Source organism: Molothrus ater, chromosome 2, assembly GCF_012460135.2.
Source record: "Molothrus ater isolate BHLD 08-10-18 breed brown headed cowbird chromosome 2, BPBGC_Mater_1.1, whole genome shotgun sequence".
Taxonomy (NCBI): domain Eukaryota; kingdom Metazoa; phylum Chordata; class Aves; order Passeriformes; family Icteridae; genus Molothrus; species Molothrus ater.
The window spans coordinates 6,921,331-6,936,198 of record NC_050479.2 but is presented as its reverse complement, the minus strand read 5'-3'; the positions used below and the strand labels follow the sequence as shown (position 1 = coordinate 6,936,198).

General features: G+C 39.6%; 1 protein-coding gene across 2 annotated transcripts; it reads right to left on the bottom strand.

Moving 5' to 3' along the window:
* Positions 1-2,804: 2,804 nt before the first annotated feature.
* Positions 2,805-14,468, bottom strand: FUNDC1 (FUN14 domain containing 1). 2 transcript variants are annotated; one of them, XM_036385891.2, is made up of 5 exons: positions 14,373-14,468; positions 12,567-12,723; positions 10,660-10,735; positions 4,995-5,123; positions 2,805-3,434 (listed from the first exon to the last, which is right to left on the bottom strand). In XM_036385891.2, the coding sequence occupies exons 1-5, from the start codon at positions 14,401-14,403 to the stop codon at positions 3,357-3,359; spliced, it is 471 nt and encodes a 156-aa protein (XP_036241784.1). In that variant the 5' UTR covers positions 14,404-14,468; the 3' UTR covers positions 2,805-3,356. The 2 variants fall into 2 exon arrangements, with proteins under 2 accessions (XP_036241784.1, XP_036241792.1); XM_036385899.2 differs by lacking the exon at positions 14,373-14,468 and adding an exon at positions 13,099-13,173 and having other exon boundaries at positions 12,567-12,721.
* Between the last annotated feature and the right edge of the window lie 400 nt (positions 14,469-14,868).

Sequence of the window (14,868 nt, the reverse complement as noted above, 5' to 3'; positions counted from 1 at the left end):
CACCTCTTAAGCCCTCATGACAAATGCACTTGAATCTGGGAGACAGCTTTATCTTTTAACTACAACATTTTAATTTTCAGTCTGGCTGCTGAAGCAGAAACAGCCTTCAAAGTTTTAGTCAAATTCTGGCCTCTAAAATTCAGTAATAAGATCACGCTGGCATCTCACCTTAGATTAAAATGTACTGCCCAATGCTTCTTTCACTAAAAATAAATAATTTCAGGAAATCCATCATCCCATTAAGATACCAGAAAACAGATGATATATTAGCCATCTCTCCCCAAATGCACTATTTAATAAGCTTTCAAAAGCTATTCACTACAGGGATATATGCCATGCCTTCCTCCAGCATTATCTTAGCATTCAACTTTGAAAAGTGGCTGCTAACAACTACTTTTTTGAGGGGAAAAATTTATACAGGTCTGTAGAGGGAAAAGGTAGGATCAGCTGGAATTTTATCATGAACTGCACCAAACTATGGCCAGAGAAACCTAAAGTGATTTTTCCCACCTTTAGATATAACTGAGCCTCTTGCAATGTTGCCCCATCTTTCTCTGAATGAAGGGCTCTTCCTTGATCTCAGTAGCACACAACAGAAATTAATTCCACAGACACACTGGGCATTATGGAAAGCTGTTTCCCACTGCTAGGTCCATGTTTTCCACCTTTAAGTTCTTCAGCTATACAATAAAAAACCATAGAAATGCTGGGCCAGCCTTTCATTAATTTAAGTATTTCTAATCAGCATTTATTTAAACTGATTTCCACTCCCCCCCCCAAAAAAAATGCTCTTCAAAAATTTTTATTCCATGTTTTTCCTTTAGAATCATGGAACCATAAAATGGTTTAGGCTGGAAGAGACCTTAAAGATCAGCCAGTTCCAACCCCCCTGCCTTAAGCAGGGACACCTTCCACTCTCCCAGGCTGCTCCAAGCCCTGTCCAACCTGGCCTTGGACACTTCCAGGGATGGAGCAGCCACAGCTTCTGTAGGCAACCTGTGCCAGAGCCTCACCAGCCTTTCTCCCCTGAATCTTCTTAGCCTGGATTGCTTTTTGTCAGAGGGCAACAGTAACTCTGAAATCATCCCAGAGAAGGCTTTTACCCCCAGAAACCCAATATTCCCAATGGGGTTACAGTCCATTCTCTTCCCAACTCCATCAACATCCATTTTCTGACTGTGCTTTTACAGAGCAGCCCCTCACATAGGTGAGACTGGTCTGAGCTGGCACATTAAACAATCTCAGGTATTTGCAAGAAAAGCTGCACTTACCTTGGTGCTTTACCACAGCTGCCACTCCATCACCACCTCACCCTGGCAGCTGTACCTGGGAGCTGCTGGCAGCGTCCCCTCTGCCTCGCCAGCCCAAGGAACTGCATCAGCAAGTCCTGCTGTGCCAGCAGCCACTCTCCTTTTCCAGTCAGGAGGCCAGGACATGAAGCCAATCCCAGCACAAATCACCAGTGTTCACCTCTTCAATAACAACACTTCTCCTTGCCTTTTTAGTCTCTCAGACAGTTTTACATGTACAACATTATGTCTCTTAAGGCTTAAAAAATGAAATCTAACTCAAAAAATAAAACTATAGAAGCCTTAAATGTATTTCAATCAATTCTTGATCCACTGACTGAAAATCTCAGATGATGCCAACAGAACAGCAGAACAACTTTCCTCTGCAGAAATCAGTCTTGCATCCTACTAATACTTTTGGTTTTAATTCTACTTCTAACAATTAAGTAAATTCCTTGGTCACATGAGCAGCCTTTTTAACAAGCTCACTGAAGGATGCTCCTTTGAAATCCTTTCACAAAATGCACCAAAAATGCACATTTACAGGTTCATGGTACTGAGGTGGTCACCACATCCCCAAAGCCCTTCAGGATACCAGCTCATTCCAGTCAGGCTGGATGACTCATGTCAGTTGGCTTCAGTACCCTTTGGACGTGCCAAAAACCCATGAGCTCATCAGCAGAAAAAAGCTGACTGCTTGGTTAGCTTCCCATTATTCTTTGGGTTGAACATCACAGCAAAGGCTTTCATATTTTAACATTTTCATCTTTCTTTGTTTTACTCTAAATCCCAGACAACCTAGCAGACACATTCCTCCTTGGGCTTCCCATTTCCAATAAACTGCATCTGTGCTTATATAATTTCAGATAGTCACTTTAAAACAAAATATTTAGGATCCATGGCCATTCATGTGCCTTTGGTCTGGTTTGGGGGTGTGTGTGCTCAGATTAATTTTCCAAAGTCTTAACCAGGCTTGATGAAACCCTTAAAGCTCAGAGGTATGCAGGACATGCTTCATACCTTACTCACCTTGGCCACAAGCACACCACAAACACGAGATCAACATGTAATACAAACCTCTGGAGCCCAGAGATGCACAAATCTAAATATTTAGAAGGTTAGTATGTCCAACATCCCATGTCCTCTGCATCCAAGTTCACACCCCTCCATCCATCCAATGCTACTGAACCACTACTGCTGTTCAGAGAAAGGACCAGCAACCCAACAGAACCCTGGTGGGAGAGATTCCAGTTCACATTCATCTGCTGCCACAGTAAAATCCAGAGAAATCAGGGCAGAGTAAACTCTTCCTTGGGTAGAAATTTCTGAAAGGTTCAAGTTTGGAATGCAGCAAAATGCATTGAGTGTTTGTTTGGATTCTCAGTTTCTTTAGAATAACTTGGTAACAAATTACTAAAACCACCTTAAAAATCTGCCTGGGCAAACACTGGCACCAGGTCCCTGCAGGCTAAAATTGAGAGACTTTCTTATTTTTTATGTACACAAAGGCCAAAGTTAATTTTCACCTTTAATAAGCTCATGATTCTTTGTTATTTAATACTCTGTAAAAAGGTATTACAGATTATTGCAGTGACTTCTAAAGAAGATGAACAGCCAAGAGGCTGAAACCACAATATCATATACAGTATGTAGTCATTGATACTACCTACTACAGCATGAAGAAAAATACTTTTTAAATAAACAGTATTTAACTGAAAACATAGAAATGGAGCTTTCATTCTTATAGTATGGTTACATAGCTATATTCCAAGAATAACATTTTAAAAAATGCTAGATCTTGAAAGGCCATAGATAAAAAGAGACATGATGAGGATGAACCAGTTTTGCCCAGAAACGCTATAAATGAGCACACTGCACAGTTTTTCAGCAAATCCTAGTTTTACCAAGCCTCAAGAGGCAAAAGCCTGAAATGTAAAAGCTCCCAAGTTGTCTAGCTAGTCCTCCTGTGTTGCTCTGGCAGGCCCAGCGAGCCGCGCTGCTTGCAGACAGCGCGTCACAACTGATCTTGGCTGACACGGATCCCGTCGGGCAGAGACATTCGGCTCCTTACGACGCCAGCCCCAACAAAAAGCCTCCAACAAAGCCACTGGACACCACGATGTTCTGTTTGATAAATTCTGTTGACTGAGAAGAGAAATGATAGAAAGAAAATTGATAAAGTTAATTGTGTCTGATGCTATTATTTAATAGTTATCACAACAACAACAACACTGAACTTGTGGAGAAGGGTGCAGGGGGAAGCGATGTGTCTAAAACCATAGAAAAATAGGTGGCACCAAGGAAGTGCAAACTGACTCTCAGCTGTTTTTAAATATTTTCACTGTATTTTAATATTTAATATTTAATATTTTAATATTTTTAAAATACAGTGAACCTTTAAAAGTCAAAATAGAGAGGAATTATTACAGCAATTTCATGCCACTACCACTCTTGTTTTGATTAAAATAAGACATGTTTTACAAACTACCTTGTCAAAAAAAGCCTGAGCATCACCATGACTTCAAGTGCAATCACATAATAATTGTTTAAAAGAAAAAATACTGTCTTTTGGAAGATCATTGGAAAAGAAATACACTCCATTATGAGCCAGCTTCCTAACAACTTAATCCTAGGAAAAAACACTTATGTATGATGACATGGGTGTAGAGTATTTCATGAAGTAGCAGCACAAAGTATAACACCTTTTATCAAATGTGCCATTTCATAAATCCTCTGCTTCAAACACTCCAGATTGGCAACTAACACACAGTTACAAGAAAGTCATATAATCTGAGAGGAAAAAAACACAAAGGAAAACCAAAAACCCCATCCTATTCTACCCATTTTTCCAGGGCAGTAGTGAAAGAGAGGTTAAGCTACTTGAGGTACAGAAGCAGCAAGAAAACCCTCAATCTTGAACTTTCAGTTCATATTCACATTAAAATTTAAGGTAATTTTTTATCAATCTATATGCAGCTTCATAAAGGCTAAATCTGAGATGTCAAAACTCATTAATTACAGAACACCAGTGTGGCTGCTGTTTCACTGTCTGCAGCACATTCACAGTCAGGATTCTCAGTTATTCAGAATGAAACTTAGATTGCATTCATAGAACGTGAAAAATATGTAAAAACAGTCTTTAAAAAACCCCAAACAACCACAAAATTGATTAAATGGAAGTCTTCAAATGACAGGGTGAAACTGCCCAGTGACACTGATCAGTATCACAGCTACCTCTTCTCAACATAGTAGGCAACTGGCAGATTCTGCAGACAGATACTGTCCAAAATGTCTAAAAGTGAGATAAAATCACAACTCCTGTTACAAAGTAGCTACAGCTTTTCTGCAAAAAAAGTCATTCTTGTCCAGACAAGTAATTTTATTATCAGCAGTCTAAGAAGATTTGGGTTTTGTCTTTGTAGTTACCATGTTTTACCCACACCATCCTGAACTTTTACCATGTCATGACCTTACTGGCTTTGTCACCTGCCAAGAGCAAATTCATATGCCATTTTTAACAGTGACCAAACCAGAAAGCTGAATGAATAAAAGACAGCACAATCTGTTAACTTTAAATAAATTATTATAAAGCCAAACTATTTTTGATGTGTTCCAGTTTTGTATCTGCATTTTCAACTCATTATCACCTGCATTGCAAGGTAAGAAAATCTGACTGGTAAAAGGAGTTTATCACCTCAGACTCACCTCTTCAATGAGAGTGTTGATTTCAGGAGCTGCCTTATTTGCACGCTTTTTTAACTGTTTTTTTGCTTTGTTTACATCTTTTTCAACTCTCTTCCAGTCAACTTGTACATATCCACTATGACTAGCAATCTAGGGAAATAAAGGCAGTTAGTACAGCTGCAATTCACATTTCATGAGTCAAAATACATTGTCTTCGTGCCTATAAAATAATTTTTATTTTTACTTATGATAGATACAGGAAAATACATTCTTCCAATTTCAGGAGGTCCTCTGCTTCAAACCTTTCCTCAGTGACAGCAGTTCAAATTAGAACAAGCAATGGCAAAGTTCAAGAGTAGACTCTTGTTAATTTGACCAGTTCTCTGTTTTTTAGTTATAAAAGCTTTGCAATGTTTTCCTTCAGTATTTACTTGTAAGAAAAGTACATTCATAGGACAACAATGAAGAAACTCTTTTGTTTCAGCTTTTTTTAGAATTGTATAATTCGGATTTGTGGCAGAGTATCCAGGGCTAATCAAAATCATCATTAGAAACACTGAAAACTCTATTTTATCCTACACAATTTAAACTGTCCAACAACAACAAAAAATGTACTCATTACAAGAGAATTCTCACCCTTCTTACAAAACAAAACCATTAAGTATAAAAATAACACAGCCTGAGAACAGCACAAGCTCTGTAAAATCAGAAAAATGAATACGTTTGAGGAGACTGGTTCATACCAATTTACACACAAACTTCCAAATTTTAGAGCCTGTCTAACTATCACCCCAAACCTTTGCCTTTTTTCTGTTACTAATATTTGATTGGTGCATGTTCTAGAAAACAGTTAAACAACTCGTTATTTGGGGGAAAAAAAGATAAGAAAGTCCAAATTAAGGATTACTGCTTATTTTAACTGTTAGGACAAATAGCTACAAACACTAAACTGACATGTAAATGACTGCTATCCAAAAACTCTGTAAAGTGTGAGATTTCTCAGGTACTTCTTAAGGTCACACGTGGGTGGGAAATCCACCCAAACTATGCAAACTGTCCAGCTGGTAAACGTAAGTCCCAGATAATGAACTTTTGTGGAACAGATATTTAAATATACAATTTATTAGGTTTAGCCTAAATACACAATTTATTCTGTTTAGTTTCACATCACCTACAGGCTCTGAAGTTTGACTTTCACATGGATCTTTCTACCAAGTAACTGAAATTAGACCATCAAGCTTGTACTACAACTGCCACAGTAACTAAGCAACCTATCTCACCACAAACTGAGGATTTCATAATCCAGAAAAAAATAAAATTAACAAAGTGTCCGACAGATTTTGTCTGAATTCAAAACAAAACTTCTAGAAGATCACCTCTGCAAGAAAGTCAACTTCAGTTTCCACCTTTGCATACTTAAAAAAACCAATTCACTGGACAAATGCAAGATGAACTTACTATATTTTAAACTCTCTTTGACTTCATGCCTCCGAATGTAATTAATAAATTAATTGACTTTGCCTGTCTACTGTAAAGCCATTTATTCACATGGCCACTAGTGCCAGGCAGGGATAGCTTATTAAGGGCTGTCTGTAGAGTATGAAAGCAGGAAAATGGTTTGAAAACTGTACTGGTTGCACATCCAGTCACTGGATGACATACCAGGAGAAGAAAAACAGCTGCACATTGTGGCAATTGTTATTCTGTGAATTTAACATGACCACAAGAATTTCAAAAAGGCCCCAGCATTGAATTGGTGCCTTCTCACTCATACAACTGAAAATGAAATGTGACTGATCTACTCAGTCCAACACAATGTAAGAAATGCTAATGTATCTGCTTGCTTGTAAAATGCAAATGGCTCTTGGAAGAAACATTTCATTAAGACAACTTTAATTAGCTCAGTTATCCAGAGAGCACAAAGATGAGGCAGAAGTTTTTAATTAAGATCGGTTTGCAACTACTGCAGAGCTTACACTTGTATCAAAACCAGACATCTTTTCTCCCTGAACTTTGTAGCCCTGAAATAAGAGATTCCAAATTCTACTTATTGAGTGTTTATAAAAGAAGCAACAGAGAGTAATGTTTTGAATGTAAATTTTTTAACTGAGAAGAAAAAAAACCCTGTACTTTGGCAGTAACAGAACCTCTGTCACATCTACTTTGGCTGCAACCCCACTAATTACATAATTTCATATATAAGTGCAGAAATAATACCCCTGAACTCAAATGCTGAAAAAGCAGACTTTAATTTTTAGACTCCAATGTATCATAAAAATCTACTTGCTTATAACAGTAAATTTACATAATGCAAATTCTCAACATTTATTACTTTTTTAAACTCAGGCCCTACAACAACCAAATAAAATAACAGTATCCCAATATCATACCCATACTTGGATATATTAAGGAGTCGTATAGGTCTATACATATTAATTGCACATATTATTAAGAGACCTGTGGGGGTGGATTTTGGGTTATATAGGAATTTCTCTATATATAATAGAATAACAGATATATACTTATCTATATATCTCATAGCTCGTTCTTTGTTCAAGACCTTCCAAAAGTGTTCAAAAAATGGCAGAATTTTTTCAAAAAGGCAACTGAAGAAATACATCAGGGCAGGAACACTAAAAATGTGTTATCTTTCTTGATATTAATCAAGGAAAACTGAGAATCTTCAAGGGCAGACCTCATTTTGGGGTGACAGTGGAGAGGCACACAGGTACTTTGTTATTGTGGAACACTAACATGAATAATGAACAGAAAAATGGTTTGGAGCACAAAATCGGAACAGGAAGATGGGACAAAAGAATTTTAATTTCCTGAAGGCAAAATTGAATATCCCACTGAAAAGTGGGATATTCAACATAAAACTGAATCCAGCTCTTCCTCACTAAGGCCCCAGCCCCAGAAGCAGGTTGGTCCCTCCCTGGGAATGTCACTGGGATGCCACACTGGGGTGGAATTCCATGGTCCTTAAGGTCCCTTCCAAGCCAACCCATGCCAGGATTCCTTGATCATCATGGTGCATTAGCAACAAACCCCAAGGACATCTCCGAGTTTGTTCTGTTTCTTGTGCTGTTTTCACATATTTACCTTTCCTAAATTAGAACATAACTTAATGAAGAATTCAATTTAATTCATCAATGGCATATTAATGGACTGAGGAAAATGTGTTAGGGAAAGCACAAATAACTGAATAAAAATCCAATTTCATTATTAAATAATAGACAATGCAGAACAGAAAAAGCTGTGATTTGTATGCTCACTGCAGAGCAAAAGACAATGAAACTGCTCTTGAGGATTTAGGATTTTAAAAATAAAGAGCTATTAGGTGCTCATTAAGAACAATTGTTTTTAACCAATTCATTGCAGTAGAACCAAAAGTACTTGAGTTTGTACCTCCCTACTCCTGGATTTTACCAAACTGTGCTGTATAAATGAGAAGTTACACAAGGAAAATCCCTTACTTGTTATGAGAAATGCACTATATTTTCCTTAATATAATGTCTGGATACTGCTATTATACCAGCATATTTGAAGAACTACATCTATTTCACAAAAAAAGCATAGTTAATAATCAAATATGAATGAATCAAATTAAGGTGTGGAAATATTCACCACAAAGATGTAAAAATAACAGATCATGATTTTGAAAAACTGTGCAAATTTTACATATTTTTTATTCTTTTTCTCCAACTACTTTTCATATAATCTGTATTAAGTCTGAAGCTCTAAACCACTTACAAAAACATGAAAAATCTTTTTTGCTTCCTGTACAAACTGACACTGAAGAATGTATTGCTTTCAGTTTCCTACTACATTTCTTGAGATGAAGTCATCACCCACTGAAGAAAAAAAATGTAATTTTTAAATTTTAAGATTGAAATGTTTCACTGAATGGGCTTTAGCCAAAAATCTTGCCTTCTGTAGTTATTATTCTCGTTCTAGCATGTAATTATAATGTCAATATTGCAATCAGCAGTTGAAATGAAATCTGCAACTTCAGAGAAATTTACAGATAAAAAGGAACTTTCTAGTAATGTGCTGAAATACTCTTCTGCCCACTCAGGGGAAGCACTGAACACGTATTCATAGAACCAGGATGTGTGATCTTTAAATGAAAAAATTAAAGACTACAGAAATGTAATTACACCATAGAATTTATGACTCAGCCTTAAAATGCAAAATGTTTTGAATTAAAAGAGAGACCAAGGCATTTACTTCATTTCCTTTCAAGAGAATCTGATCTTACTTAAGATATAGACAATCCAATCAAAATACTTAACTCATATTTCCTCTTGGATAATACTCCTTTTTGGATTCAGTGTAAATGACATCAACCAAGAAAGCAGACACTCAACCACATGGCAAATCTATTGCACGTACAGGAAAGCTCCCCAAACTTCAGAGCTCAGCAAGAAAAAATCCTGCACAAGTGATGTGTTCTATTCAATTTCCATTCTCCTTTGTCTACAGGTCTCAGCTTTGACTTCTCAGCTTCCTGAAGTGAGGAGCACTGAGGAAGGTACCTGCAGCAATCTGCTGCCTCCACCCTGGCTGCCTCTGTCTGGCAGCTCTTCAGTCATATTGATAAAAAAATTATCATTATTAGAATTAAGACCAATGGCATACAAAACATGGGAAGAGGAAAAAACCAAACCAGCCCCCAAACCAGTGGGGATCATGATTATGAAGGAAATATGTGCACTTCACACAACAGCAACATTGCAATGTATTACACAGCAGCAGCTACCACCCCACCCTTCCTCATCAGTGCTTGACTGCACCAGCCACTACAATCAAAAGAGATAAGCCTTTTAGAAACCCTCCAGGGTGATGATGGAAAAAATGAATATATATTTAACCTCTCCTCTCAAGAAATTGTCTATCATTGAGCCTAAGTAGGCACCAATCTATATCCCCTAGAACAATCTGAGGAAAAATGAGAAGCTCACAGGTATTAAGGCATGAAAAATGCCAGTAAAATCCTGGCACCTTACAGAAGCACACATGAAATTCTCCTTCACTTAAAGTTTCATATAATTCAAATATTTTTTTGGAAATATATCCTCCCCTAATCACAGTATCTGATGAAAAATGCAAATGATCATGCCAGATAACATAATTAAAAACTTCTGAACCCGACAGCCAGCAGAGAGAGGAATGCAATGAAGCTGTCAAAATTCAGCCAGGCTTTAGAGATTCAATAGATAAAACATGGCAAGGGGAGAAAACAGAAAAACACAGCTCATACTGGGACCAGAACAAGCTTTCCAGGCAACTGCCAAAGCAGCCTAAAGCTGTGATAAAATTCTCAAACCAATGTAAAACAAACACATTTTAAACTCTCCCTAACCATAGGTTTACAGGCAGTTCCTCTCATCTGGCAACATCAAATCACACACAGTACCTCAGCTTCTGCACAGAAGTTCTCTTGTCTTACAACAAACTATTTTTCAGGACAGAGTAGATTCTGATTTACCACTGATTCTCAGAAATGTCTCTTTTGTACATTTGTACACAATATTCCAGCTCAAATGTAAGGTTTTGACTGATAAGACTAAAAAGATGAAGTAGATAAGAAGCCTTCCTAATTAAATGTTCCCCAACAGCTGTGTTTTTCCTATTGTTTAGTAAATAACATTTGCCAACTTATAAAGCATGAAATGCTACATACTTGAAGCAGAAGAAAGCCACCACCTACTGCAGTTGCTGCAAGCTTTCCGACTTTCTGGAACAAAAATCCCGCACACCTTAGGGGAACAAAACAAAAAAAACCCAGTCTAATGAAATTTTCTGCAGAACAATGCCACACTACACAATTCCTGACTGCAACTATTACCATTATTTCATTTAAAAAGCAAATGTATCATTTCATATTTACAAATTTAAAAATCAAGGCTATTTAATGCCAGCAATATTAAATTAACAATGTCTAAAACAAGATAATGTGAGTAATGGTTGCTTGTTCCTGACTGTCTGACGGCCCCTTTAAAGCTTGAGATCTCTAGATCTTACTGCTATTAAATGTAGCATGTTAATAAAGCACAAAATAATTACATAACAGTGCTACTATAACTGTTCCCAAGTGGAATGTAAATACATTATACCATAATTTATATTAACTGCACAACTCATAACTGAAAGATCTCAGTAAAAGCAGCACATGCCTACCACAAGAGTTAAACTCAGCGAGGGCACTCTGCTGGGACATGGTGTTAAGTCTATTTTTAATGGATCAAGGCAACCAGAAAATTACAAAATTACCTTGTTCTCAGTCTCCAAACCCTCCCTCATCAAATGGAGAACAGCACAGATATTGACATTACAGAACAAAGCTAAGGCAGGAAGGGGCCTCTGGAGGTCACCTGGGCCAGTCACCTTCCCAAAACTACTGCAGAGCCCAGTCCAGTCTCAAAGCCCCCTCAGGCTGCCAAGAGCCCTGACTCAGACATGAGTTTCCAAGGCTGATGGTTCCACAGCTTCCCTGGGCAATTCCTGGGTGTCTAAACACTGGCCCACACACAGAGGGGAATTTTTCCCCCTGCATATAAATAGTGAATTCTTATTTATATACATCAGTAGGCACCCAGAGATATGTGCATCTACAAATACTGAAAAGTGCATTTTCCAGATCATTCAATAAGCCAGTTTTTATGGATGCCAGATGAACTATTCCCTAGAAACTTCTGAGTTTACATGTACGCATGTAACTTTTAAAAATAATTTTAAGGCTACAGAAGCAAATTATGAACTCTGACTGAAAGTTAAACCCACTTCACAAAGCTGTACTGAGCCTGGGTACAACAATCTCATTTTTAGTATATTTCATCTTCCAATTCTTGCATAATCCCTCTTTAAAAGTCACTGTGCTACCATAATAGTGTTTTTCAATGAATTTACAGTTTTTCTGTGTACTGGAATGGACAAATACCATTCAAATACCTCTGAAAAATAACAAATATCTTTGCTGCTCAGGCTGTGACCACGTTTTCCAGTTTAAGTTCTCATCTTTACTGTCTAGCTTTCACCATGAATTATTCTAGTATAACTAGGCTATGTATCAGTTAACATCAGAGCAAACTGTGAATTCGCTCAACAAGGCTGCAGCTCAATTTAGAAGAAAAAACAGTCTCCAGGAAATGGGGCTTTTAATTAAAAGTATATTTTGTCAACCTTCTTTCTTCTCTTCATTTCTTTTACCTGTAAAATATGTCTCAGCCATAATATAACTAAGTTTCTAAATCTAGATTAGTAAGGAAATAAGTTTTTCCATACAAAATAAAAGCTACATGCATTTTCCATTTACTTCATGTCATTTTAGAGCTCTGACATTTTCCCAAATTCTTTCCACAGTAACTAGTATGAGCTCCCTTGGATAACTGGTGTTTCACCACTATTAAAAACCACTTCACAATGATGAGTCAGAGTAACAAGCTAAAATTGTTCACACATGAATAATCTTGGTCAATGCTAAAGGAAATCCCATTAAACATAAATTAATCTGCTTCAAATACCCTTGGAAATGGATCTTCTAACAAAGTAAAAGGTCTAGGTCAGTTATGGAAAGGGAAGCTCCCTCACCAGCCAGTCACACCTCCCATCACAATCTGGGTGGCTACAGAGTATTTTTCTACAATTGGTCCTGAACTGCGGCCAAACAAGCGATTCCACCAGTGGTGACGCCGAGCGTATTCTGTTAAATCCAGCACTTCGTAGGAGTCATCGTCACTGTCGTGCTCTGGAAAAGAAAAAGCAATTTTAAAAAAAGTTATTTTCTCAGTTGTGGAGTAAATTAATGATTTATGTGAAAAGCCCAGACCCAGTTTGGGCATTAACTGGGTAAATCCAATGGTTTAAATTGTAGTGTACGAGCTACCCATGTCCAGCAGCTCCCAGAACAAAGGATTTGGGGATTCTGTGCCATCACCAAGGTAAGGTGTAGAAGACTGTAGCAGGGATGTAATCGATAAAATACATGACTGGCACTACAAAGGTGAACAAGAATCCCCCACCTGTGCAAGTACAGGAACCAAGAGGCATCAGGTGAAACTACCAGTTAGCTCACACAAACAGAAAAAACCCAACAAAAACAAAAAGCAAAGGAACAGACAACACTTGGAAAGATTAAGAACTTCTGGCCCAGTGCTCTCCTCAGAGGACCAGGCATCAGCATTTGAGACCTCTGTTCCTTTTCCAGAACAAGTGAAACAGATGATGCTGGGACTTCAATTAAGTTCCATGTTCACAGGACAATTCTGCCAATGTTTTCAAAACAGGCATCCTACAACTTCGAATTAAGAGATCCTCAACAATGTGTATACTTGAACATCAGAGGAAAGAGATGGGTCTAGATTTTTAAAGAAGCATATTTTAGAAGTGTTTCACATTCTGTGACATACACACATGAACTGAAGTCCACTTTGTTTAGATATATCTAAGGTTAAATCTGAATTCAGCAATACTGGTTGAACATTCCAGAAAATAGGAGCAGTTATATTATGACCTAGAATTATTACCTAGAGTTTAAGTAAGACTGTAGATATAAACATTTTATTAGAATTTTGACAGCTTTTTAACTTGTACTAACAGTATGGGTAAAAACTTCAAAGACTGCAAGAAGTACACATGTAGGTGTGCATTATTTCCCTTTATTATCACATATTCTTGAGTACCAAATAATAAATAGCGAGATCCATAATGTTAAAATGATGTTATTGAATGTTCTTTCTCTGAGGTATTGAGGACAACGCGTTTAACTTCTTAAGGTGGAGAATATTAAAACACTGTCAACAGTTACATTAATTCTGCCCTTAAATTATTATTATTTAAACCAAAACTCGTGTATACACGTATAACACGCTCTGTGGCAAATAACACTGCCAGAGCGTTTTCTACTGATGAAAAATACTCCCTGCATGCGGCAAATGATGTTCTGGACACGGCCCAAGCACATCGAACCGTGCCAGTGCCGAAAGGCGCCGCACAACGAGGCCACAGCGATGCACCCCGCACGGTGAAGGATGCGGCGGCCATGGGGGCTGGAGGCTCCCGCTTCCCGTCCCGCATCCCCCCGGCACCTCCGGCTGCGCGGCCCCGAGCCCGGCCAGCACTCATTCTGTCTGCGGGCCTGCCTAGAAGGGGTTTCGGTGCTTAAATCCGGGAAGGAGATTCAGCCCGGGTAATGCCGGGGGTGCCGATGCGCCGGGCCGCGCGGTGGAAGGGGGGACATGCAACGGACTGGGGAGGCGCAGAGCCCGGGCCATCCCTCCCCGCCCCCGGGACGCAGCGCGGGCAGAGGGAGGGGGCTGCCCGCCGCCCCCGAGAGGAGGAAGGGCGCCCGCCGCGCCGCCTCCTCCCCGCTCCCGTCAGGAAGGGGCCAGCACTGACCTGAGGCGGAGCGGGGCCGCCGCGCCGCCATGTTGGCCGGTGCTGAGGCGGCGAGCGGCCTCCCCGCTGCGCCCCCAGCGGCCGCGCGCGCCCCGCCCCGCCGCGGTGCCGCCCCCTCGCGGCCGCTCCACGCATGCGCCTCCCGCACCCCCCCCCGGGGGTGTCCCTGAGGGGGGAGCTGAGGGGAGGGGGGGCGTGCGTGTAGCGCCTTTGGGAATCGTGGGGTGTCCCGAGCGGGAAGGGACCCGCAGGGATCGTGGAGTCCTGGCTGCCCGCACTGTGCAGGACACTGCAATAATCCAGCCGTGCGCCTGAGAGTTATCCCAACGCTTCTTGAGCTCCGTCAGGCAACTGTGACCACTGCCCTGGGGGGCCGGTTCAGTGCCCAGCCACCCTCTGGGGGAAGAACCTTTTCCTCGTATCCAACCTCAAGCTGCGCTGACACAACTTCAGAGATTTCCCCGAGTCCTGTCACAGAGCAGAGATCAGTGCCTGC

What these genes read in the sequence shown, in the direction of transcription:
- FUNDC1 (XM_036385899.2), bottom strand. Translation starts at nt 13,158, where the DNA reads ATGCTGATGCCTGGTCCTCTGAGGAGAGCACTGGGCCAGAAGTTCTTA. An exon ending in AGTTCTTAATCTTTCCAAGT is followed by an intron (nt 12,722 to 13,098) that starts GTTGTCTGTTCC and finishes TCTTTTCCAGAG; the next exon opens with CACGACAGTGACGATGACTC. An exon ending in ATGGGAGGTGTGACTGGCTG is followed by an intron (nt 10,736 to 12,566) that starts GTGAGGGAGCTT and finishes TGTTCCCCTAAG; the next exon opens with GTGTGCGGGATTTTTGTTCC.